Source organism: Callithrix jacchus, chromosome 9 (genome assembly GCF_049354715.1).
Source record: "Callithrix jacchus isolate 240 chromosome 9, calJac240_pri, whole genome shotgun sequence".
Lineage (NCBI taxonomy): Eukaryota > Metazoa > Chordata > Mammalia > Primates > Cebidae > Callithrix > Callithrix jacchus.
Genome location: NC_133510.1, coordinates 11,194,131 through 11,219,939, shown reverse-complemented (window position 1 = coordinate 11,219,939; position 25,809 = coordinate 11,194,131). Strand labels below are relative to the sequence as shown.

Below are 25,809 nucleotides of genomic sequence, written 5' to 3'. Positions count from 1 at the left end.
AGGGCTAAGCCATGGTGCCAGCCAAGATGATCAATACTTCCTTAATATCATCTAAAATACACACCATGTTTAGTTCTCTATCATCTCAAATACATCTTCATGTTTACACAGTAAAAAGAATGTCCAAGTCCTGGAATAAGACAGGAATGTGAAGAAACAGCAGAGGAGGAGGAAGGACGGCGGTCATGACCCCCACATGCCATATTCCTCAAGCACTTGCCTACATTCAGTTTTGTGAGCAAGGTTTGCGGGGCTTGGAAGTTATGTAACTGTGTCCGTGTAGTAGGTCTGGCGGGTTTTGCAACTTGCCCTTTGCTGCACTGGGAAAGCCATTTCTGTCCCCTCCATCGTCACCTGATGTTGTGGTATAGCCCCCTGCCTCCCTCTCAGGCTCACCTCCATTAGAATGCACCTAGCCAGGGACCCTTGCTTTCTTCGGGCCTGGCCAAGGAGCAAGTCCTCATATAAACAGCTTTGCTGTTAGCCAGTGTGAGCCTCTTCTAAATAAAGGAGAGGAGGCCAGGCGCAGTGGCTCATGCCTGTGATGCCAGCACTTTGGGAGGCCGAGGCAGGTGGATCTTGTGAGGTCAGGAGTTCAGGACCAGCCTGGCCAATGTGGTGAGACCCTGTCTCTACTAGAAATACAAAAATCAGCTGGGCGTGGTGGCAGGCACCTGTAATCCCAGCTATTTGGAAGGCTGAAGCAGGAGAATCGCTTGAACCCAGGAGGTGGAGTTTGCAGTGAGTCAAGATTGCGCCATTGCACTCCAGCCTGAGTGACAGAGCAAGACTCGGTCTTAAAAAAAAAAAAAGGAGAGGAAACAATGATGGAAACAGGCAGCATCCAGCAGGCCAGCAGGGTAGATATTTCAGCTCCTACACCTCCTTCCAATAGCAGAAGCAGCGAGAAAAATTAGAGAATGTCCTTAGTCTGTCTAACAACGTGGACACCGAGGAACAAAGAGATGGAGTGACTTGCCCAAGGATGTTGCAAGTTAGAGGCCGAGCCAGCCTTGGCCATCCATTCTTCAGACACCCAGGCCAATTTGTCTGTACCGCCTCGCACTGCCTCAAACCCTGTCTGCAGTTACTGTCCCATTTCTTTATAACTTGGTCCTGGTATGGCAGGGTGCAGTGAAAAGAAAAAGAGGAACGTGCCAGCCAATCCCCTTAATGTCACCGTAGCTTATTTATCTTTTGGCTTGTATGCTGAGAGATGGTCTTAAATTAGACCTGGAGGGAAGGGAGCATGATTAAGAGCCATATTAAGACAGAGCCTGGGCCGGGTGCAATGGCACACACCTATAATCCCAGCACTTTGGAAGGCCAAGGTGGGCCGATCACCTGAGGTCAGGAGTTTCAGACCAGCCTGGCCTACATGGTGAAACCCCATCTTTACTAAAAATACAAAAATTAGCCAGGCATGGTAGTGCGCGCCTGTAATCCCAGCTACTCAGAGACTGAGGCAAGAGAATCGCTTGAACGTGGGAGGCAGAGGTTGCGGTGAGCTGAGATCATGCCACTGCACTCCAGCCTGGGCGACAGAGTGAGACTCCATCTCAAAAAAAAAAAAAAAAAGACAACCTGAGGTCAGGCATGGTAATGGCTCCTGACTATAATCCTAGCACTTTGGGAGGCCGAGGTGGGTAGATCACTTGAGCCCAGGAGTTTGACACCAGCCTGGGCAACACAGTGAGACCTCATCTCTAAAAAACAAAACAAAAAAATTACCCAGGTGTGGTGGTGTGCGGCTGTGGTCCCAGCTACTCCAGAAGCTGAGGTGGGAGAATCCCTTGAGCCAGGGAGCTGGATCTGCACTCCAGCCTGGGCAACAGAGCAAAACTGAGTCTGAAAAAAAACAAAAACAAAAAAGAGCCTGAGGGCTTAGGACAGTAGTTACACTAAGAAAAAATAAAAATAAAAAATAGCTACTACTTTTGAGCTAGGTTCTGTGTGGGGATTTCTCTTGTGTATCTTACACCCTCACAAAATCTGTGCAATTTGCCTCTAGGAAGTTCATATTTGGAAAGATGGAGTGAGTAACCTGCCACAGGTCACAAAACTAGTCATTGGCATGGCCACAGTCTGAATTTGGGACTGCTAGACTGAGAAGCCCAAGCTCATTTTTGATACACGCACTGCCTGTGACATTTAACACAGTAGATCTGGGCTTTCTCGCATCTGAGACAAAAAGGAGAATGCAGTCCTTAACAGATAGCAGAAGAAAACGGATTATTAGCAAAAAGAACTGCTTTCCTAGCAGGAAACCGGAAAAAGGAGTTATTTCATGTAAGCTTAAGCAAAGGAAATTGAACAAAATCAGTTCTCTTTCTGTCCTGTTATTCGTCTAGAAATAAAGACAAAATGCTTGCATCCTGTTGGTTTAAAACTCGCCGCTGCTCACTCTACTCACAACTCTGAACCGCTCTCCATTGTCTCCATCAGCGTGTTTCAAATTCATAACAAGTAAAATAAAATAACAGGATGCTTTTTTCAGATGAAATCTTACATGGCACACCAAATATAGTAAGAAAAAGGAAAGAGAGACAGAGAGGAGAGAGAAGCCTGGACAAGCTAAAGCAGAGGATAAAGGAAGAAGGAACAGAGGAAGGGAAGGGTCAGGGCCCAGGCATTGGTCTTCCCTAAGTTGTCCTCCCTCTTCTGCCACCTCCCCAACAAGACCTTTAACTCCACAGTCCACAGCTCCTTTTGAAACGTGCTGATCGAAGTGAGAAAATGCAGAGCTTCAGCCTGATAGTCAAAGACCACTGTAACTGGGACCCAAGTGCTACTTCACCTATTTTCCCCACACTATTTTCGAGCCCTGGCTGTTTGCAAACTGCATAGTTATGCTGTCCCAGTTCCGTCACCACTCTTCAAACACATTCTGAATTCACCTATAATCTCCCCTCTGCCCACCCTGTTCTTAGCCCCAGTATCACCTGTCTATCCTTCTGGCTTTCCAAAAGCTTTCACTTGCCTCTCTCTCTGAAGCTCACCTATCCCTGCTTTCTAATATGGCTATCTGCATCTCTGTTAGACCTCTTACTTAGTGCATTCTCTTTGTGTGGAGTTAGCTATGGCTGTGTCTCTCTTCCCACCCCAGTAAGACTGTGGCTTTTCCCTCTTTACCCTCCAGCACAAACACAATAGATGTTCAATAAATGTTTGCTAGGCTGGGCACTGTGGCTCACACCTGTAATCCTAACACTTTGGGAGGACAAGGCAGGCAGATTACCTGAGGTCAGTAGTTCGAGACTAGTCTGACCAATATGGTAAAACCCCATTTTAGTCTCTACTAAAAATGCAAAATTAGCTGGGCATGGTGATGCATGCCTATTAATTGTAACCAGGTTTTTTCTTGGGTGCTGGTGAGGCACAGCTCTCTGAGAGAATGCTGTGGGTTTTTGGTCTCCAACCTTTTAAAGAATAAGCAATAGGACCACTGCAGGTGCGCCGTATACTCATAAAAGTAAATTTTGGACTGAAGAAGTGTTGCAGAAAGGTGATTTTATTTAGGTAGAGAAAAGAGAAGAAGAGAAAGACTTCCAGGAAGAGTATGGAAGGGGATTCCAGAGGGGATCTAGGTGTGTGGACACGGACTTTTATCCTGGGAGGAACTCCCACCTTCTCCAAGACCCTGGGCCAATGAAGGGAGTTCCTTAGAACTTCTGCTGGAGTGACTGACTTTCAGTTTTTTCCCACGCCCGTGAAATTCAAACATAAACCGTTAAATCTCTCGGATGGAGAGAGATGGGAGGGGAGCATGGCGTTGGGAAATTCTTGCCCTTAAAATTACACCCCCTCGTGGACCCCAAAAGAGAACACATTCCCTCATAATCCCAGCTACTCTGGAGGCTTAGGCAGGATGATTGCTTGAACCCGGGAGGTAGAGGTTGCAGTGAGCCGACATCATGCCATTGCACTCTAGCCTGGGTAAGAAGAGTGAGACTCCATCTAAAAAAAAAAAAGTTTATTGAGTTTTTGCTACTGTCTCGCCTAACTTGTAAAGAGTAAATGGCCCTGCATAGATGGGCACCGTGTGGACTTTGTTGTTACAGGCCCAACATGTGTAGCACCAGTGCGTGTGACCTGGAAGAGATCCCCCTAGAAGATGATGACCTAAACACCATAGAATTCGAAATCCTCGCCTACTACGCCAGACACCATGTCTTCAAGAGCACCCCTGCTCTCTCCTCGCCAAAGCTGCTGCGAACAAGAAGTTTGTCCCAGAGGACCCTGGGGAGTTGGTCAGCAAATGAGTCAGGGACACAGGTGTCATGGCCTTGCAGAAATTCCCAATCCAGTGAGAAGCCCATAAACCTTGCCAAGAAGAAGTCTTCTTGGAAAGCACTCTTTGGAGTAGCCGAGAAGGCAGATTTGCAGATCCCACCTGCCAAAGTCTCTGCTCAAGGTCGAACAACATTGGAAAGCCAAGGTTCGCACAGCCAGCAATGGTCCAGGTCTGCTTATCATGAGGGACTGTGCTCGGAGCATGAAGGTAGGCATCTGGGATTTCTCTCCCACATCCTTGTTTTCCCTTCTTTGTGTGCAGAGTGTTACATCTCATCTTGTAAAATGGCTTTAGAGAACGCATGCATTGTGCCTCAGTGTTCCAACTTACTAATATTCAATCATAATTGCCCTGCTTTTCTCAAGACTGAAAGAGGATGATGGAAATGAAGCGTGCTAGGACTGGTTTTCTTTCTCCACCATCTATAAATAAATTTGTTGCCCAAATTCCTAGTTCTCGGTGCCACACACCAATATAAAAGAAGGAGCACTAACCAGGGGCTTGGGCTGCCACTCTTCCTCAGTCAACTCATTAGCTTAGGGCCTCTGTGTTTCCATCTGTAGACTGGGTATCCCACCCTCTCTACCTTGTATGGTTGATGGGAAGATCAGAGAGCAAGAGTAAAAGGACTCTTCAAAGGACAGACCATCCTACAAAAACAACTGAGGAGTATTTTGACAAAATTTTCCCTCAGTGGGACAAAATTAATTGTATTGAATAAAACATTTTCACCAGGTACTGAGGCTCACACCTGTAATCCTAGCACTGTGGGAGGATAAGGTGGGTGGGTTGCTTGAGCTCAGAAGTTCAAGACCAGCCTTAACAACATGGCAAAACCCTGTCTCTACCAAAAATACAAAAAATTAGCCAGACATGGTAGTGCACGCCTGTGTTCCCAGCTACTCAGAAGGCTGAGGTGGGAGGATGGCTTGAGCCTGGGAGGTAGAGGTTGCAGTGAGCCAAGATGGTGCCACTGCACTCCAGCTTGGGTGACACACTGAGCGCCTGTCATATCTATAACCTCAGCACTGTAGGAAACCAAGGCAGGAGGATTGTTTGACGCCAAGAGTTTGAGATCAGCCTGGCATCATAGCGAGACCCTGTATCCATACAAAAAAAATTAAAATTAAAAAATTAACCAGACATGGTTGTACATACCTGTTGTCCCAGCTACTGCAGAGGCTGAGGTGGAAAAATCACTTGAGCTCAGGAGATCAAGGCTGCAGTGAGCCGAGATCACGTCACTGCACCCCAGCTCTGGGCAACATAATGAGACTCTGTCTCTGAAAAAAAGAAAAAAAGAAGACAGTCGCCCTTCATGCACACACCTTGGCATAAGCATCTTCTTCCCTTCAACAAAGCCCAGTGCCTGAAGCCCAGATTTTAAAAGAAAGGCCCCCTTCTGCTGGGTTTGAGTGGTCTGGGTAACTTGTCAATAATTAGTCAAGAGGTGGCAGTAATGACTCAGTTTTTAAACGTGACAGTCCTGGCTTGCTTGGAGAATCAGCCCACTCATAGACAGCTTTAGATCATTCACTATCATCAAGGGAACTCCCGTTTCCCATTCGAGTTTCAGATGTTTAGAACAGTGGGAGCATGGTCAGGATCATCTGGGGGAGTCTTGTGGCACAGACAGGATGAGGAAATGGGAGTCCCACGAAAAGGGCTCACCAAGAAAACAGCCAGGAAGTAGCAGAGCCTTGACTCACCTCAAGTCCAGGCCGCTCCCTGGACTTGTTTAACTTTTACAGCAAGGCATCTGCTCTCTGAACTCTGCCCAGCTAAGGCAGGTGATTCTAGAGCAAGAGGGAGCAGCCCCCTGTGGTCCTCCCCTCCACACCCACCTCCCCACTGCTCAGCCACTTCTGCCCAGCCATGGCTTCTTCTGCTGGGGGTGGCATCTGGGCTCTGGGGCAAAGAACAGTTTAGAGGCACCCAGATAGGCTTTTCCACTTGGTTTGTACTGCGGACTTGGCGGGCAGACAGAAAGTGAGTCTTTACGACTCCAGTCCTCTGGTGCTTCCCGAGATAAACTGCATTCTGTATCTCAATATTCACTGCCCAGTCCTCTGGTGCTTCCCGAGATAAACTGCATTCTGTATCTCAATATTCACTGCCCAGTCCTCTGGTGCTTCCCGAGATAAACTGCATTCTGTGTCTCAATATTCACTGCAGTGTCATTTGACATTTTTTTATTTTCTAAAATTTCAAGAGAAGCTTTTCTTTTTCGGTTGGGAAAGAAAACTTTTATGTGAGATTGAGAATTAAAGATTAAATTCAAAAATACTTAGATGATGTGTTAATGTACTGAATAGCTGAATAGGACCTATGGCTGAATATATATATATATCTAAAATATTCTTCAAAAAAATGAAAATGATCACCTCTTAAGAAGGCTTTGGTGTAGATGCACAGCTCATCTTTCCTCCTCATCTTCTCCTCACTTTTGCATTTGGTCAGTTAATTATGTGGGTTTTACCTGCGACACCTGTGTTGGTTTTACACTGGGCATGATCCAAGGGAGCCTCACATTCTTCTTCTATTTTGCCACATACAAACCAGGGCTTACAAATTTGGTTTCACCTGGGTTCTTTTAACTGAAGGTCACAACGTAGCCCTATGCAGCCATTGCCAGGCCTCAGATACCAGGCTTAAGTGGGAACTGTGAGAGTGTGTCCCAAGACCAAAGTCTGTTAGGAAGAGGCCTCAGGATGTAGAAATGGACATTAACACTAGTTTTAAAGACCACCTACCCAGGCTTTTTACTTGTAAATCTTTTGTTTCTCCATAGCTACGATTTGCTCACGTGAAATGCTACAGTTAAGGTTAGGTTCAGCCTTAGGTTCAGTGGAACACCCAAACACCCACGGCTTAAATAATAGACGCGTTTGCTTTTCTCTCCCTTAGAAGAGGACAAAAGTTTGGCAGTTCGGGCCTGATATGACAGCTCCACAAGGTCATCGAGAATTCCTGGGAATGGCCAGGCGAGGTGGCTCATGCCTGTAATCCCGGCACTTTGGTAATCCAAGGTGGGCAGGCTGCTTGAGCCAAGGGGTTTGAGACCAGCCTGGGCCACGTGACAAAACCCCATCTCTATGAAAAACACAAAAATTAACCAGGCGTGATGGTACGCGCCTGTAGTCTCAGATACTGGAGAGGGTAGTGGGGAGAATCACTCGAGTCTGGGAGGTGGAGGTTGCATTGAGCCGAGATTGCACCACTGCACTCCAGCCTGAGTGACAGGGGTGAACCAAAAGGACTCCTGGGAAATCTGCCATCCCTCAGCTAGTGGTTTCCACCTCAAAGTCACCTTATATTCTAAAGGTGGCTGCTGGGGCTTCACCCATCATGTCTACATCTCAGGCAGGAATAACAAGGAAGCAAAGGAAGGGCAAATGGTGTCTTCTTTCTAGATAATTCAGCTCCCTTTTATTATTTTTAAATCTTTTTTAAAGATGGGGTCTGTGTTACCCAGACATGCTCATGCCACATGCTCTTCACCCTGGATGAGCTGCACGAGGCGGGAAAGGCAACAGAGGCCTGCTTTCCTTTCTCATCTCCTGAGGACATCGCCAGGGACAGTTTCCTTGGCTTTGGGAGCCAGCCTCTTGCCATCTCTTTCTTTGCCAGGGACTGTGCATGGCTGGAGCTCCAGAGGAGTCTGGTTGGGCTGCAACAAGGGGATTACAAAGTAGAAAGTCTGTTTCGCTTGAGTGTTAAAATGAGGAGGAAAGACATCGATCCTTTTCTTCTTGATCTTTCTTCTGTAATTTGCTCCTTATTGTTTTTTTTAACCCTGTGGACTAAGCATGAAAAAGATGGCTTCATAAGACAGACATCCACCAAAGGATGGCATCATGGACAGAGCAGTATCTTCTGTGGCCTTTCCGTGTATGGCTGGAGGGCTGAAGGGAGGACACTGAAGCCCTCAGCTGCAGAGGAATCCAGGGAGAGGGATCAGGAGCCACCTTGGCAGCTCTGTATGATGTTAAAACCTGTTTCTCCTCCCAGGCCCCCCGTTGCCTCTCTTACCTACTGTGCTGTACAATGCCCAGGAGTGCCCTAGGAGTTTGAGCACACCGAACCTCTGGCCAAAATGCCACTTTGTTACTGTTTTCAAGTCCTGTGAATTACCTAGTGTTATTCTTCAAATGCTATGTGGTAAAACCAAGCTGCTACAGACGGCATCCAAGACAGCTTGTACAAGCTTTTAAAAGTTTAGAGTTTAGGTTGGGTGTGGTGGTGGCTCATGCTTATAATCCTAGCACTTTGGGAGGCTGAAGTGGGAGGACTGCTTGAGCTTAGGAGTTCAAGACCAACCTGGGTAACACAGGGAGATCCCATCTCTAGAAAAAGAATTTTAATAAATTAGCCAGGCATGGTGATGCACACCTGTCATCCCAGCTACTCATGAGGCTGAGGTGGGAGAATCGCTTGAGCCTGAGAGGTCCAAGCTGCAGTGAACTGTGATCACACCACTGCACTCCAGCCTAGGTGACAGAGTAAGGCTCTGTCTGGGGAAAAAAAAAATAAATAAACAAAAGGTTGGAACTTAGTGACAAATCAACAATGAAAATTTTACCACCCAGCGACTCAGACATGCCACCTGCTCACCCCACCGCCCCTTGTCCCCGCTTAGGGGCAAAAGTGACTAGTCTTTTTTTTACAGGCTACAGCATTCATGGGACCAATGCCATTTCACCTTCCTACCTCGAAGTGCTTTATTCTACAATTCTGTATGCAAATCCATAAATGTAACTCTTTTCTCGGGTTGTAAATTCTTGAAGGCCCTGAGTTGTGCTGAACTCATCCTTGTTTACCTATAAGCATTTAACTGAATGCTTTCCCGTAGACATGGAAGGGAGAGAAGACACGGGACTGTACCAGCTAGGGGAGTTAGGTGTTCACTTGATAATGGACTTGATGATGAATCTCAATGGCCTGAGAATAGGGATATTTCTTTCCTCAGTGACCAACCCCCAAATGCTTGTCAAACTATTGAATGTCCTCCTATGCACGAAGGCGCTGGCTCTTAGAGGTATAAAGCATGTCGAGAAAAAGGAATAAAAAGAAAAGTATAATGAGCATTCTCTCAAGTAAAGAGCTAAGCACTGCTTTTTGTGTTTCCTTCCTTGCAAAGGGGAAAGGAGACCCTAATTTTGCAAGACTTCAAAAAGAGTGTGCAGAAGGCCAGTTGTTTCAAGGTGACAATCATTCCTGTGCGCACTCCTCCCACATCCCCCGCCTCTGCCAGGCAACGTTCAGTCCTTTCTGAAGAACGACCCTCCCCCACCACACACACTCCCAGGCACCTTTCTTCTACTCGGGCTGCTCTTTTCATTCCGGGTGACTTTGCATACTAATGAGCCTGACGAAGTTCTGGGAAGGGCCTCTCAGCACCATTTCGTCTTGTTTCAGCTGTGGACCCCAAAGTCATTTCCATTGCCAACCGAGTAGCTGAAATTGTTTATTCGTGGCCACCTCCAGAAGTGACCCAGGCAAGAGGCTTCAAGTCCAAAGACACTTTTGTGGTTGGTCTCATCGCTGAGCGTCAAGGCCTTTCAAGTTCTAAGAAAGGTAAGCTTTCCCTCCCTGGGTGGAGTGTTTGCCAGGCAGGGGCGCGGGAGCTGTATTAATGGATGTGTATTAATCCATCCTGGTGCTATGCAAATTGACAGTCTAGGCTGCCTGGACTGAGGGCTTGATAGCCACATGCTGTGGGCGCTGAGCTCCCCCTTGAGACATCAGCCCAAGGCAAGGGGGCTGCCCCAGTAGGCTGAACCAACGTGCCCCGCTCTCTGCTAAGTCAGAAGGAAAGTCTCTTACAGAGGGAGAGGAGGAAACCAAGCCTGGACTCAGCCTTGTCCATAGCGGGAAATGCAGTGTTAGATCGGATCATGTTCCCAGTGCACCAGGTACAGCTGGAGCGTCCAGCCAGGGATTTTTATTTTAACATTGCTTTAGGGCTTTGTGAAAAAGCAGGGGGTTGCCAGGCACCACCTATGGTGCAAGACATGGAGCAGAACAGAGCGGTGACAAGGCTGGGTCAATTGTCACCCAAACCATAGCAATAGCTGAGACTGCAGATCCCATCAGGCTGGTGGTAACCTGGGGCACTGAGGGGAGAGTCGAGGGGAGCAAGGCCACATGCCGCCGGAAGAGAAGCTCGGCCCGGCATTCCCCCACCACCGTCCTTGCTCCTGGCTCTCCCCGCAAACTCCGGTGGAGGTGGTGATGACGCAGCATCATTGTCTGGAGCAAATACCTGAGGTTCGTTGTCTCACGCCAAGGGAATCGAGGACACAGAAACACAAGAAGTAGGTTTAGGAGCGGAGGTTTAATAGGCAAAACGAAAGGAAAGGAGAACAGCTCTCTCTCCTGCAACGGAGAGGAGAGCCCAAAGGGGACTTCCGGCCTGCGACACAGTGCACCGGATTTTATAGACAGACTTGAGGTGGTGGTGTCTGGTTCACATAGGGCCTAAAGATCAGCTGGACCGGGTGTGATGTTTACACAGCATGGGGATGCTGGCCACCGCCCCCCCATCTTATTCTGCAGTGGGCTTTCCACTTGGCCGGCACCATGTTATCCGCTCCCTATCGCACACATGGTTGGAAAGGAAAAGGGAAGATGGAGCCGCCGTGTTGGACATGCCTAGTCCCAGGTGGCCTTTTCCTATTGGCACAGCTGCCAACATTCACCATGCAAGCTTCTAACTTGCTTGTCTATATCTGCAGCTTAATTTTACGGGCTACTCTTTGTTAGAAAATGAGGCCGGGCACGGTGGCTCACGCCTGTAATCCCAGCACTTTGGGAGGCCGAGGCGGGTGGATCACGAGGTCAAGAGATCGAGACCATTCTGGTCAACAAGGTGAAACCCCGTCTCTACTAAAAATACAAAAATTAGCTGGGCATGGTGGTGCGCGCCTGTAGTCCCAGCTCCTCGGGAGGCTGAGGCAGGAGAATTGCCTGAACCCAGGAGGCGGAGGTTGCGGTGAGCCGAGATCGCGCCATTGCATTCCAGTTTGGGTAACAACAGGGAAACTCTGTCTAAAAAAAAAAAGAATGTTTATTTTGCTGAGGCTGGGCACAGTGGCTCATGCCTGTAATCCAAGCACTTCAGGAGGCCAAAGCAGGATCACTTGAGGCTACAAGACCAGCCTGGCCAATGTAGCAAAACACCATCTCTACTAAAAATACAAAAGATTACCCAGGGGTGGTGGTGCATACCTGTAGTCCCAGCTACTTGGCAGGCTGAGGCAGGAGAATCACTTGAACCCAGGAGGTGGAGGTTTCAGTGAGCTGAGATCGCACCACTGTACTCCAGCCTGGGTGACGGAGCGAGACTCACATATTCCACCTCCCCTGTTCCCCCACCACACACCACACACCACACACCAACTGTGGCCATCTTCCTATCCATCTGCCCTTTTAGTCTTGGGCGTGGGGGAATTTATTAATTTTACTTATTTATATCTCACCTTATTATCAACACCCAGCATACAAAGAATAAATTTTAGCCAGATAAAATCCATCAGTGTGAAAGCTATTTTTGTAAAAAGAAAACAAAAACAGGAAAATAAGATGGATTTAGTAATTAGGTTAATTTCCAAAATGTAGGCCAGCAAGACTATTCTCCCTCTTAAATGTGGGCCACAAATTTGGCTCTGTACTTTCTAGCAACTAACACAAAGAGGGAAATATGATCAAATATAAGATAAAAACACCATCTGCTGAGGAAAAATCCAAAAACCAGAAGAATATTCCTCCTAAATATCTTTATAGACAGAATCCTGTGCTGTGGAACCGATGTATTCAATAACAAGCTTGATGTAACGACAGGGATGAGTTTCACAGTGATTTGGGGGACCAAGCAAAGGAAGAAGGGGACAGAAGGAAAGGACAGGGCTGGGAGAAATGCCTAGCATGGCTTGTGTCTGGGCAGAAGAGGTGAGGTAAGCTTTACTTGCTAAGAATTAGCATGCTTCTTCCTCCAGCCCTTACCAAGCCACAAGCATTCATTGTCCCTGGAAACATGTAAGATTATTTTTTGCTTCTCCTAAAAGAAATAACTGGAATTTTTCCCGACAGCTGAACAAGAACAAATAATAGCCAGAATTGTTGAGCTACTGAAATATTCCGGAGATGAGATGGAAATAAAGGTATGGAGCACCTGAACCCATGCGACTGATTTCTGTGCCCATGCACTAGTGCACGAGAATGGAATTACTCTCCAGCTTCAGCCTTACTCCCTTTTTAAGTTCTGGTTTCTACTTAGTCCTAAATTTTATTTCCCTTGGAGTCAAAATTCTTTATGCTGGTAGAATCTCAAAAATGAATCACTTTGGAAAACATAAGTAAACCTTCTGGAGCCTCCTTGGAATTTTTGGAAACTAAAAAAGGAGCTCGTTATTGCAAGAAAAGACACCAGTAAATTAAAATTTGCTGGATGGAATGATTAATCTCGTTCCCCATGTAACTGATCCTCACTGAAGTTTAGACTCATACTGGCTTTGCTGCCTGGATATCTGTGTCCTGCAGTTGCTCCGAAGCTGGAATACTTTCTGGAATCTTTTCTCCCTGTAGTTGCTGGACTGTTGTCTGCTTATGGGCTCTCTTAGCAATTCAGCCAGGGAAGCATGCTAGTGTTACTAGAATGTATGGATTTCCTGCCCGTTGGAAGTGGAGACCCGTCCTTCCAATCAGGAATGGGTGAGAGTTGCCTTCAGGTTAAGAGTTGGTGAGCAAGGCTGGCCGTGATGACTCACGCCTGTAATCCCAGAACTTTGGGAGGCCAAGGTGGGTGGATCACCTCAGATTGGGAGTTCAAAATCAGCCTAACCAACATGGAGAAACCCTGTCTCTACTAAAAATACAAAATGAGCCGGGCATGGTGGTGCACGCCTGTAATCCCAGCTACTCGGGAGACTGAGGCAGGACCATTGCTTGAATCGGGGAGGCAGAGGTTGCGGTGAGCTGAGATGGTGCCATTGCACTCCAGCTTGGGCAACAAGAGTGAAATTCTGTCTCAAAAAAAAAAAGAGTTGGTGAGCAAACCTTCAGTGGAGTCAGAAGGGCTTCTATGTGCCTCAAGGGTCCGTAACCCACAGACAACTGAGTAGTCTCTAGGATCTGTCAGTCAGGGTCTGGCTTGCAGACACGGGTTCTTGTTTTGCCAGAATCTCTGGGGAGGGAGTCAGACCCTGGGGCTGGGGATGGGAGGTTCTGTGGGAAGACAAAACAGCTCCAGTCTCTATAGCTTTGTCAGAAGTGTGGCCAGAGGCTGGTGACTCAGAGGGCACCTGGGTCAGAGATGAGACAGAATGAGAAACAGTGAGAAAACCAGGGATATTATGTTAAAGAAAAGAGAAGAGGGTGTGTGAGCTTTGGGGCCACAAGTAGAGTGTGGAGTGGTGTGCAGAGGAAGCAAGAGATAGAACAGGTGCATGATTTAAGGGTACCCCTGCATTTCTCCAGAGCTAGTACCATACAGAAAGTATGGGGTAATTGATTTCTCCTTATTGTAAGAATGAACCTCCTGGCACTCCAGACCATCAGAGTCAACAGCCACCTTGTGAGGGAACGCTCTTCCTGTCACAGGAAGAACTGCAAGTAGGTGCCAATACCAGTTAGTAGTTCAGCACAGAACTCCAAGGGGTCCTGTAGGCCTCTTCAAGGGCTCTTTAACTCGGAGTTTCTGCGGCTCTCATGGCAACGTCTTTCCCAGCTTCCCTAAGCAGTGACTTGTGGTCACCGGTCAGGGAGGTGGCAAAGGTGGAGTGGGGGTGCTGGAAGTGGGATGAAGCCACCTCTCAGGTTATGAAGAGCGATGGTTTCATTTTCACCCCACAAATTACCACTTCCAACAACCTCAATTTGCCTGGGGCTCTCCTGAGTTTGGATATTTTACATTGTTTATGGCAAAGCCTTGGTTGTTATTTCATTTACACCCTTCTTCAGTAGGGAGCTCTGCTAGGGACACATGGTAGGTGTGACCTCGTGCTGGGTGGGTGCCAGGCTCCCACTGCAGAGTGCTATGTGTGTGACCACAGGGCATCTGCAAAGCCGCTGGTCCCGAGAGCGCATGCAGCCTGAAGGCCCATCCTACACCTCCCGGAAAGGCCAAAGAGCCAGGTGTAGCCACATGGGACAGGCAGGGGAAGGGTGAGGAGGTGCCTGTGGACGGCCTGTCTTTCTGGCGTTTGATTCTTATACTGTTCTGGCACAATCCCGATTCGGTTGCCTGCTAGGGTTTTGAGCCTGGCCTCCTCCATTGGGAAACTGATGAAGCAGAGTCCATTCCCTGTTATGAAGGAGGCTGGCCACGCCTGCTGCAGATTCACAACCCAGACGAGGCCTGGACGATGGGGGAGGGCTTGGTTCAGGGAAAGGACAAGTCCGCCAAAGTCTTCCAATCACATGACTCATCCCCCAGATATCCCTCTTAGAAACAATATTTGTTGAAAACTTGCTTGGCTGATCCTTCCTCAAGGACAGAACTAGAGGATTTTCAAATAAATATTTCGGCCCTGCTTACTAAAACATTTCCATTTTCACGACGACCAGCATATTAACAGACGCGGCAGGAATGCTTTAAATGAAGATGATACATCGCTTTTTGATATGAGCCCTGATTTTTCAAAAGCAGCAGAGGCAGCACTGATTTCGTTTTAAAGGCATGGTAGCTCAAGGGAGGTAAAGCAGACAGATACCAGGTTCAAGGGGTGGAGGGTAAAATCAATAAGGTAGAATAATGGGAAAGAAATCAAAGAATTAGAGTTGTTTTTTTAAGCAAACATGCACTCCAGGGAGTCTTCCCTGACCTCCATGCTTCCATAGCACCCTGGAAAATAACTCACACTTCCTAACTCACACCTCTTCTACATCCAGCCCAATAAAGTGTTCAACTACCCTATACTATAGGGCCAAGCACAGTGGCTCATACTTGTAATCCCAGCTCCCGGGGAGGATGAGGTGGGAGGATTGCTTGAGGTCAGGAGTTTGAGACCAGCCTGGGCAACATAGTAAGACCTTGTCCCTAAAAAAAAATAATAAAAGTTTTTTAGGAAAATGAAAGGCTGGGCACAGTGGCTCGTGCCTGTAATCCCAACACTTTGGGAGGATCACAAGGTCGGGAGATCGAGACCATCCTGGCCAACATGGTGAAACCCCATTTCTACCAAAATATAAAAAAAATTAGCCAGGTGTGGTGGTGCACGCCTATAATCCCAGCTACTTGGGAGGCTGAGGCAGGGGAATCACTTGAACCCAGGAGGCGGAAGTTGCAGTGAGCCAAGATTGTGCCACTGCACTCCAGTCTGGCAACTGAGCAAGAGTCTGTCTCAAAAAAGAAAAGAAAATGAAGGCTGGGGATGGGTGCGGTGGCTCACGCCTGTAATCCCAACACTTTAGGAGTCCAAAGTGGGTGGATCACCTGAGGTTAGGAGTTCAAGACCAGCTGGCCAACATGGTGAAACCCCATCTCTACTAAAAATATAAAAATTAGCCCGGTGTGGTGGTGTGCACCTGTAGTCCCAGCTACTCAGGAGGCTGAGACAGGAGAATCGCTTGAGCCTGGGAGGTGGAGTTTGCAGTGAGCTGAGCTTGGACCTCTGCACTCTAGCTTGGGTGACAAAGTGAGACTCCATCAAAGAAAGAAAAAGAAAAGAAGAAAAGAAAAGAAAGAAAGAAGGAAGGGAAAAGAGAGAGGGAGGGAGGAGAGGAAAGGGGGGGAGGGAAGGAGGAGGGGAGGAAGGGAGGAGGGGAGGAGGGGAGGAGGGGAGGAGGGGAGGGGAGGGGAGGAGAGGAGAGGAGGAGAGGAGGAGAGGAGAGGAGGAGAGGAGGAGAGGAGAGGAGAGGGAAAGGGAAAGGAGGGAGGAAGGGAGGGAAATGAAATGAAGACTGTGTGCAGGGGCCCACAAATGTAATCCCAACACTTTGGGAAGCTGAGGTGGGTTGATCACTTGAGCTCAGGAGTGGGCAACATGGCAAAACCTCATCTCTACAAAAAAAATTAGCCAGGCATGGTAGCATGCACCTGTAGTCCCATCTACTTGGGAAGCTGAGGCAAGAGAATCACTTGAGCCCAGGAGGCAGAGGTTGCAGTGAGCCAACACCACACCACTGCATTCCAGCCTGGGCAATGGGAGTGAAACCCTATCTCCAAAAAAGAGAAAGAAAGAAAGGAAAAAGAAAATGAAAACGATTACCCTGTAGTATCAATACTATCACCATCCTAGTTTAGAGATGACAAACTGAATCTGAGAGGTGAAGTAATTTCCCCAAGATTGCAGGCCAAGTAAGAGGTGGGCCCAGGGTTTGAACCAAGACAGTGGTTCCTGAGCTTCACACTACCTCTGGCAAAGCACATCACATTGTTTTGCAATTCTCACCAGACTGTGAGCCCTATGGGTGAGGACCTGCATCTCGGTCATCCACACTACCTGCCCATTGTAAGTGCTTGGGAAATAACTGTTGAATGTCAAATGAATGAACTGTTCCATTTTACCACATATTTGTGCCGATGAAATGAATTCACCGAGCAGCACATGCCCATTCTGGTTCTGCAGGACACCGCCTTCATCCCCATTCCCTTAGTTAACATCCAGGGTTTGCCACGGGTTGGTTTGATGGCCTGATTTGAGATGAAGAATGGTTTTCTGTCTGCCTCATGGAGCCAAGCTACCGTACTAAGTGCTTATTCTCTTGTATACAGCTTAAGAAAGACAAGGCTTTGATGGGCCTCTTCCAGGATGGGCTGCCCTACTCTGTTTTTAAGACCATCACAGACCGGGTCCTAATGGGTGTGGACACCAGGGGAGAATCAGAGGTCAAAGCTCATAGCTTTAAGGCTGCCCTTGCAATAGACGCCATGGCCAAGCTCACAGCTATTGACAACCATCCGATGAACAGGGTGCTGGGCTTTGGCAGTAAGTACCTGAAAGAGAACTTCTCTCCATGGATCCAGCAGCACGGGGGATGGGTAAGTGTATCCTATTTTAAAACAAATTTTCTCAGAACTCAGAAGAGATGGGATGGGATTTTTTTTTTTTTTTTAATGAAGGGAACACATCTGTGAAGCAGTTCTCATGAGTTTAGGACACTTGAGTGGCAAGAGATAAATCCCATTGATGGGAACATATTTTTAGTGATTATCTTCATCGTCAATAAATATTTACTGAGCTCTTCAAGTGTATGTAGGGTATGTGTATGGACGCAGAGGGACTGGTCAGATAAAACAGGAAATGAGGAGATGCTGAGATAAGAAATGTTTAGATAGATGTAATTTCTGTTCTCACAAATTTTGCAGGCAACGGAAGCCTGGCAGGGAGACAAGGGCAGGCAGGCAGTTCCTCACACTTGCAGCGACTTACAGGTCGCAGGGACTAAGCCTCATGAAGAGACTCAGGGTTCATGACATTTTTGTCATTGCTGCTTTGACCCAGCCATTTGAGGGGAACATTTTGTTAACAAATAAAAAGCATACAGTTAAGCCTTCATCTATTTTCAATTACCTGATACTGGTCAAAACAGACCTCTTCCTCCTGTGCCTCAAATCCTCTCCCATCCGTCATCCCCATTTCCTCAGATCTCCTTCAAACCGCCACGTTCAAATGGCTATATAAGGTCCACCGTGTCAAAATGTGCTACCCCAGGACTTTAACTCTCAACAGGCCTAGGCATTCCTAGGCAGACAGACCTTCGCCCCACATTTTCCTTAGTACTCTTTACACTAGAACGGTCCAGGAGCCAGCAGGAGCATTGAGTCGGCTCTAGGCATGGCTGGAGTGACCCTGGGACCTCCGCACCGTCTTGGTCTCTTTGCTCATAGAAGGAAAGTGCAACTGATCTTGACCAATGGTCTGAAGTGCCTGCCATGGTCCTCAGTGGCCGCCATGGTCCTCAGTGCTCGCCATGGTCCTCAGTGGCCGCCATGGTCCTCAGTGCCTGTCATGGTCCTCGGCAGCCTCCATGGTCCTCAGTGCTCGCCATGGTCCTCAGTGCTCGCCATGGTCTTCAGTGGCTGCCATGGTCCTCAGTGCTCGCCATGGTCTTCAGTGGCCGCCATGGTCTTCAGTGGCCGCCATGGTCCTCAGTGCTCGCCATGGTCCTCGGCAGCCTCCATGGTCCTCAGTGCTCGCCATGGTCCTCAGTGCTCGCCATGGTCTTCAGTGGCTGCCATGGTCCTCAGTGCTCGCCATGGTCTTCAGTGGCCGCCATGGTCCTCAGTGCTCACCATGGTCCTCAGTGCTCGCCATGGTCCTCAGTGCTCGCCATGGTCTTCAGTGGCTGCCATGGTCCTCAGTGCTCGCCATGGTCCTCAGTGCTCGCCATGGTCTTCAGTGGCTGTTATGGTCCTCAGTGCTCGCCATGGTCCTCAGTGCTCGCCATGGTCTTCAGTGGCTGTTATGGTCCTCAGTGCTCGCCATGGTCCTCAGTGCTCGCCATGGTCTTCAGTGGCTGTTATGGTCCTCAGTGCTCGCCATGGTCCTCAGTGCTCGCCATGGTCCTCAGTGCTCGCCATGGTCTTCAGTGGCTGTTATGGTCCTCAGTGGCTGCCATGGTCCTCAGTGGCTGCCATGGTCCTCAGTGCTCGCCATAGTCTTCAGTGGCTGCCATGGTCCTCAGTGCTCGCCATGGTCTTCAGTGGCTGCCATGGTCCTCAGTGCTCGCCATGGTCTTCAGTGGCTGTTATGGTCCTCAGTGCTCGCCATGGTCTTCAGTGGCCGCCATGGTCCTCAGTGCTCGCCATGGTCTTCAGTGGCTGCCATGGTCCTCAGTGCTCGCCATGGTCCTCAGTGCTCGCCATGGTCCTCAGTGCTCGCCATGGTCTTCAGTGGCTATTATGGTCCTTAGTGCTCATCATGGTCCTCAGTGGCTGCCATGGTCCTCAGTGCTCGCCATGGTCTTCAGTGGCTGCCATGGTCCTCAGTGCTCGCCATAGTCCTCAGTGCTCGCCATGGTCCTCAGTGCTCGCCATGGTCTTCAGTGGCTGCCATGGTCCTCAGTGCTCTCCATGGTCTTCATTGACTGCACATTGAGTTCCTTTCTATTTTCCGCTTTTGCACTAGCTATAACTCCCAAGGCTCTTAAATATTCTAAACTCAAGCTGCCCTAGCTCATTCTAAAAGGAGGACAGATTCCTTGACATTATTTTAGTTCTACCTATTCTGCTTTCCAGGATCCCCTGCACCCCAACAACCCTCTTGAGCCCTCATCTGCCCCAAAGCCTCTCCTGACCCTTCCAGCTCAAAGGCTGCACAGCCTCTAATCTCTAACATTTCATGTTTGCACCATAATAATATACAGGAAATTATCAAATTCCCAATTGACTATGTTTCAAGCATTCATTTAAGAAAATCATTGTTAGTCCTCTTAATATATTTTCTCAGAAAAACTACAATTATTAATTAGATTCACAGGCCAGCTCTCAAAAATCTATTTAACCCACTAAAGTAGCTAAAATACCATAAATATGCTATAAAAAGCAGTGGTTCTGTCCCAAAAGCACAAGCAACAAAAGAACAGATACATTGGATTTTGTTTTGTGCTTCCAAGAACACCACCAAGAAAGTGGAAAAAAAAACCCCACGGAATGGGGGAAAATACTTGCAAATAATATTTCTCATAAAAGACATATCTAGAATACATAATTACCTATTACAATTGAAGAATAAAATGTCAAATAACCCAATTTTCTAATGGGCAATGGATTTGAATAGACACTTCTCCGAAGAATATATACAAATGGCTAAAAGTACATGAAAAGCTGTTTGTTTAACATCTTCCTTTCAACAGTAGGAAAATGCAAATCAAAGCATCATTTTCTATCCACTCTGATGGCCAAAATGAAAAAGAAAGGTATTGATGTTGGTGAGGATGTGGAGAAACGGGAAACTTTAATATTGCTGGGTGGATTGTAAAATGGTGCAGTCCCTTTGGAAAACAACTTGAGAGTTCCCCAAAATGGTAAATATAAAGTTACCAATTCCACTCCTGGATATATACCCAAGAAAGTTGAAAACATATTTTCATATGAAAATTTGTACATGAATGTTCACAGCTTCCATCAGCCAAAAAGTGGAAGCAACCCAAATGTCCATCAACTGATGAATGATGAATGGATAAGGAAAATGTAAGATAGCCACACAATGGAGTATTATTCAGCTATAAAAATAAAGCAAGTAGGGCCAGGCGCGGTGGCTCAAGCCTGTAATCCCAGCTACTCAGGAGGCCGAGGCAGGAGAATCGCCTGAACCCAGAAGGCGGAGGTTGCGGTGAGCCGAGATCGCGCCATTGCACTCCAGCCTCAGTAACAAAAGTGAAACTCCATCTCAAAAAACAATAAATAAATAAAAAATAAAGCAAGTATTGATATAAGGATGAACCTTAAAAACATTACGCTAAGTGAAAAAACGTCAGGCAAAAAGGTTATATACTGGATGACTCCATGTATATGAAGTGTCCTTAACAGGCAAATGTACAGATACATAAAGTAGACTGGTTGCCAGGAGCTGAGGGTAAGAGAATGGGAATAATTGCTAATGGAGCTGAAGTTTCTTTTTGGAGTGCTGATAATGTTCTAAAATCAGAGGCGACGTTTGCATAACTCTGTGACTGGACTGAAAGTGAATACACTAATTCACTGAATAAGTGAATTTTATAGCACAACTGTATTTCAATCAATCTTTTACAAAACTGGCAGTTATAATTCTAATAATCAAAAAGGGGGGGACCGATCCAAGATGGCCGATCGCTAACATCTCGGGACTGCAGCTCTCAGTGAAGGCGCAGAGAACTAGAGGACGCCACACTTTCAGACAAATTCTGGTCACTCACGGAGCAGAAGATCCCCCAATAGAGGAATCACAGGGGTCGCCAGAGCGACTTTCGTGGCGGCACAGCGGTTCCGCCGGCGCCTGGCGCGGCAGCTCTCAGAGCAGAGTAAACAGGTTCGGAGGACCCACACGGGTCCCCAGCATGACACCAGAGCCTGGCGCAGCAGCTGTGACGGCACCTCGACACGGCAGCGCTCGGCGCAGAGTAAACGGGACCGGCTCCCCTTCTGACCGAGGTTTGGAGCCCTGGGAAGGCAGAGTCGCCCACTACGGACACAAGAAGGAAGCCAGACAGGAGAATCCTGGGCAGAAAAGCACCATCAGTCTTAACACCGCCACTGCTCTGGCCCTGGGAACTAACAACCTGGACACCCACTCAAGAGACCTAATCCGAAAGTTGGTAAACTCAAAGACCACAGGAGGATAAATTTACAATGATGGGAAGAAACCAGCGTAAAAAAGCTGAGACTACTCAAAGTTAGAACGCCTCTGCCTCTAAAGATGATCACAGTTCCACATCAACAATGGAACAAGGCTTGATGGAGAACAAGCACATCCCAATGCTAGAATCACGCTTCAGGGAATGGATAATAACAAACTTCAGTGAGTTAAAAGAACATGTTGTAGCCCAATGTAAAGAAACTAGGAACTTTGAAAAAAAGTTTGATGAAATCCTATTGAGAATAGACAACTTAGAGAGGAGTATGAGTGAATTAATGGAACTGAAGAATACAATACAGGAACTCCGAGAAGTTTGCACAAGTTTAAGCACTCGAATTGTTCAAGCAGAAGAAGGGATATCAGAGGTCAAAGTCCAACTTAATGAAATAAAACAAGAAGACAAGATTAGAGAAAAAAGGCTAAAAAGGAATGAGCAAAGTCTCCAAGAAATGTGGGACTATGTGAAAAGACCAAATTTACGTTTGATAGGTGTACCTGAATGCAACGGAGAGAATGAATCCAAGATGGAAAATACCCTTCAGGAAATTATTCAGGAAAATTTTCCTAAACTAGCAAAGCAGGTCAATATTCAACCCCAGGTAATACAGAGAACACCACAAAGATATTCCTCAAGAAGACCAACCCCAAGGCACATAATCATTAGATTCACTAGGGCTGAAACGAAGGAGAAAATACTAAGGGCAGCCAGAGAGAAAGGTCAGGTTACCTACAAAGGCAAGCCTATCAGACTTACAGCAGATCTCTCAGCAGAAACTCTACAAGCCAGAAGAGAGTGGGGGCCAATATTCAACATCCTCAAAGAACAGAACCTTCAGCCCAGAATTTCATATCCAGCCAAACTAAGCTTCACAACTAAAGGAAAAATAAAATCTTTTATGAACAAGCAAGAACTCAGAGATTTTATTACCACCAGGCCTGCTTTACAAGAGCTTCTGAAAGAAGCATTACACACAGAAAGAAACAACTAGTATTAGCCTTTCTAAAAATACACCAAAAAGTAAAGAGCACCAACATAAAGAAGAATTTACACCAACGAATGGATAAAATAGCCCGTTAACATCAAAGGGCAGTAACCCTAAATTTAAATCGACTAAATCCCCCAATCAAAAGACACAGCCAAAACCCAACAGCATGTTACATCCAGACCTGTTTCACAGGCAAGGATACACAAAGACTCAAAACAAAGGGATCGAGAAAGATTTACCAACCAAATGGAGAGCAAAAATAAATAAATAAATAAATAAATAAATAAATAAATAAATAAAAAGCAGCAGTTGCAATTCTCGTAGCGGATAAAATAGATTTTAAAGCAACAAAGATATAGTGGTAAAAGGATCAATGCAACAACAAGAGCTAACGATCCTAACACCCAGATACATAGAGACTTAGACTCAATGAGACAGAAAATTAATAAGGATATCAAGGACTCGAACTCAGATCCGGAACAAGTAAACTTAATAAATATTTATAGAGCTCTCCACTTCAAATACACAAAATATACATTCTAGTCAATACCACATCACACGTACACATAGGTTTAAATGAAACATTGATTGGCCATTATTAATACCCTTTTTTAAGAATAAAGCAATATTTCCACTCACTCTCCCTCTTTCTATTCCTCTTTCTTCCTCTCCTTTACTCATTTTTTTCTTCTTTCCTTCACTCAAAAAAAAAAAAAGAAATCAACTTGTAAACCTCTAGATCCAGGTCGGCAATGTCTCTCTCATTGCTTGAATTCCTTCCTTCCCTTCCCTTCCCTCCCTCCCTCCCTTCCTCAAAAATAAAATAAAATAAAATAAAATAATCAAAAAGGGGTCAGAGAAATCAATGTATAGTTTTTTAATTTGGCTGCTGGTACTAGAGGGAAAAAAGTTCCAATTAGAGAAAAAACATGAATTATTCGGTAGAAATACTAAAGCAGATTTCCAAAGGCTTTAGAAATTGGTGGCACTAGTTCTTTAACACCCGTAGTTTTCATTCAAAATGTATTTCTTATCCAAGTTATCATAAACCTTAATCTTAACTCTTGGCCATAGTTAAGTTTAATTTGGAGCACGTAAGTGGAAATTAGGAGAGGGAAGAAAAGAATGTGAGAGGGATGACTAATTTTTCCAAAGTATAGATCAAAAAAAAAAAGGATGTTGATAAAGAATATTTATGAGCTATGGAAGTGTGAAGGAGATGTGGACTGGGACGTGTGCTCAGAGTCCCTTAATAGGAAAAAAAGAAGACACTGGGAAGTAAGCCTCCTGGGACTTCCACTGGCACCAAGTGTCTCGATGGCTCTCTGTGCTGTCCTTGCAGTAGTGTGGGAGGAGAGAAATTGATTCCCATGCACGAGCTTTCCAGAAGCTCCGGGTTCCTAACTCTCTCAGTATTCCACATTTCATACGAGTACATCTCATCTTCCCAACTAAACCGCAAATCTGTAAGGGTGAGATCATGTATTTTATGATAGCTCCTTTAATCTCCCATAGCTCCCATTCCTCTACATAACACCATACATGTTCAGCCAGTACTTGTAGAACGATGAATGAATCGATCAAATGAATGAATGGCCACTCTATCTACAAGGCATGCCAAAAAAGCTACCATGAGATTTGAATGTACTCGTGGCTCCTCGTTCTCCCTGTGGAGCACCATTCACATAGTTACCCTGCAGTCCTGCAACCTCACCCATTCTATAGCACTTTGAAAGGAGACTTTGTAACCTCCATGGTCATTGACCTTTCAGTACCCACTTTAAAAAAAATTTTAAATACATCCTCAGAACGTTCCCATCTTCAAGAAAAGATCCAGCCTGTTAGCTCTGGGTATGTAACATAAGACCTTAGCTGATATTTTCCTTGCAGGCATACCAAGAATGCCAGTCACCTCTCCAAACCCTCCCCCAAACTAACATGGTCTCCTGAGCCTTGGGTCATGCCTGGGACATGTTTTCACTTCAACAGTAAATCTAACTTGGAATTTTGAGAATCTATTTTCTTCCCCCTCTAGGAAAAAATACTTGGAATATCACATGAAGAAGTAGACTGAAATATCAGATTTGTCATCAGGAATACTCATCATCCTACTGTGGTCCTGTGCACATCGGCCTCAGATGGACTAGAGGAGAAGATTACAATATACAAGGCAGATGGAGCATTGACGTTTTCAAGACCATTATTCCTGTGACCGGAGAGGCCTCAAGAGAACCCTTGTTCATCTCCAGCTCATAGAATGTAGCAGCATGGTCCGTGACATTGATGTTTCTCAGGCCCTACGTTTAGTGACTGAGGAAATCTATAAAGACAAGTGGTAATGTTGTTTTAAATGTTCAGAACAGACACCGTCATCCTGCCTTGTTAGCTGCTGCAGGGAAAGTGGGTTACAGACGTCTGCTGACCTCACAAGAGTGAAATGATAAACTGCATGCGCTTATGGCTCAGTTTCTAGTCTATTTTTCAGCTGTACTTGGGGTGGCCTCATACCTCGGAAGACGTTGCTACTCATGTTAGTGAACACAGCTTAAAGACACTCTCATGCTCACTGTTACATCCATTTGTTTGGAGAGATAAATGCTGTCTATGCCTTTCTGAAAAACTTCCATTTGGTACAAAATTGTCACTCCAATTCCCCTCACCCCTTTTCTCAGGGACCACACCTCTTCTTCCCAAGGTCCCTGGGAGTTCATCATTCTTTGTGGTAGTGCGATGATTGGTAGCAGGTGAAATAAATACATAGAAAGACTACGGTCAAAAGAGTGTCTTCTGATTAGTAAGTACTACGTCTTCCGATTGAGGATCAAATGAGTTAATTTAGGTAGAGCGCTTAGAACAGTTCTTGGTAGTGAGTGTTAAGTCTTCACTGATGATCCCTGCGATGTGCCGCCCTCAGCCAAGCTGCCAGTTTCCTATCAAAGCAGTCACTGATTGCATTCCTGAAATTAAGGCTGTTCAGAATAAGGATTTTTAGCAATGTGCTCAAGAGTAAGTATTTAAGACACAAAACAATTTTTAAAATACTATCCAATTATAAAGTCTTATACATTTCTGGATATCTAGTACCCAGTATGTGGCCTGATATCAAGTTGGTGCTTGATAAACCTTTGAAGAATAAGTCAGTAAGTCAGACATACTCTCAGGTTCAAGAGAAAACTGGATCTACCTATTATCAAGTGCTTTACCAGCCTACCCATCTCAACGAAATGAGTTATTCTCTTTTGTTTTCTTC

The 25,809-nt window shown here is 46.3% G+C and overlaps 1 protein-coding gene across 3 annotated transcripts in view; it reads left to right on the top strand.

Moving 5' to 3' along the window:
• BCL2L14 (BCL2 like 14) overlaps window positions 1-25,323 on the top strand; it is a 43,087-nt gene extending 17,764 nt beyond the window's left edge. For all 3 annotated transcript variants that reach the window (XM_035255292.3, XM_078338297.1, XM_002752138.7), the window contains 5 exons: window positions 4,062-4,501; window positions 9,713-9,871; window positions 12,386-12,456; window positions 17,010-17,276; window positions 24,595-25,323. In XM_035255292.3, coding sequence (XP_035111183.2) covers window positions 4,069-4,501; window positions 9,713-9,871; window positions 12,386-12,456; window positions 17,010-17,276; window positions 24,595-24,633 — 969 coding nt within the window. In that variant the 5' untranslated portion in view covers window positions 4,062-4,068 and the 3' untranslated portion in view covers window positions 24,634-25,323. The remainder of the gene's footprint in view (window positions 1-4,061; window positions 4,502-9,712; window positions 9,872-12,385; window positions 12,457-17,009; window positions 17,277-24,594) is intronic.
• Window positions 25,324-25,809: the final 486 nt, after the last annotated feature.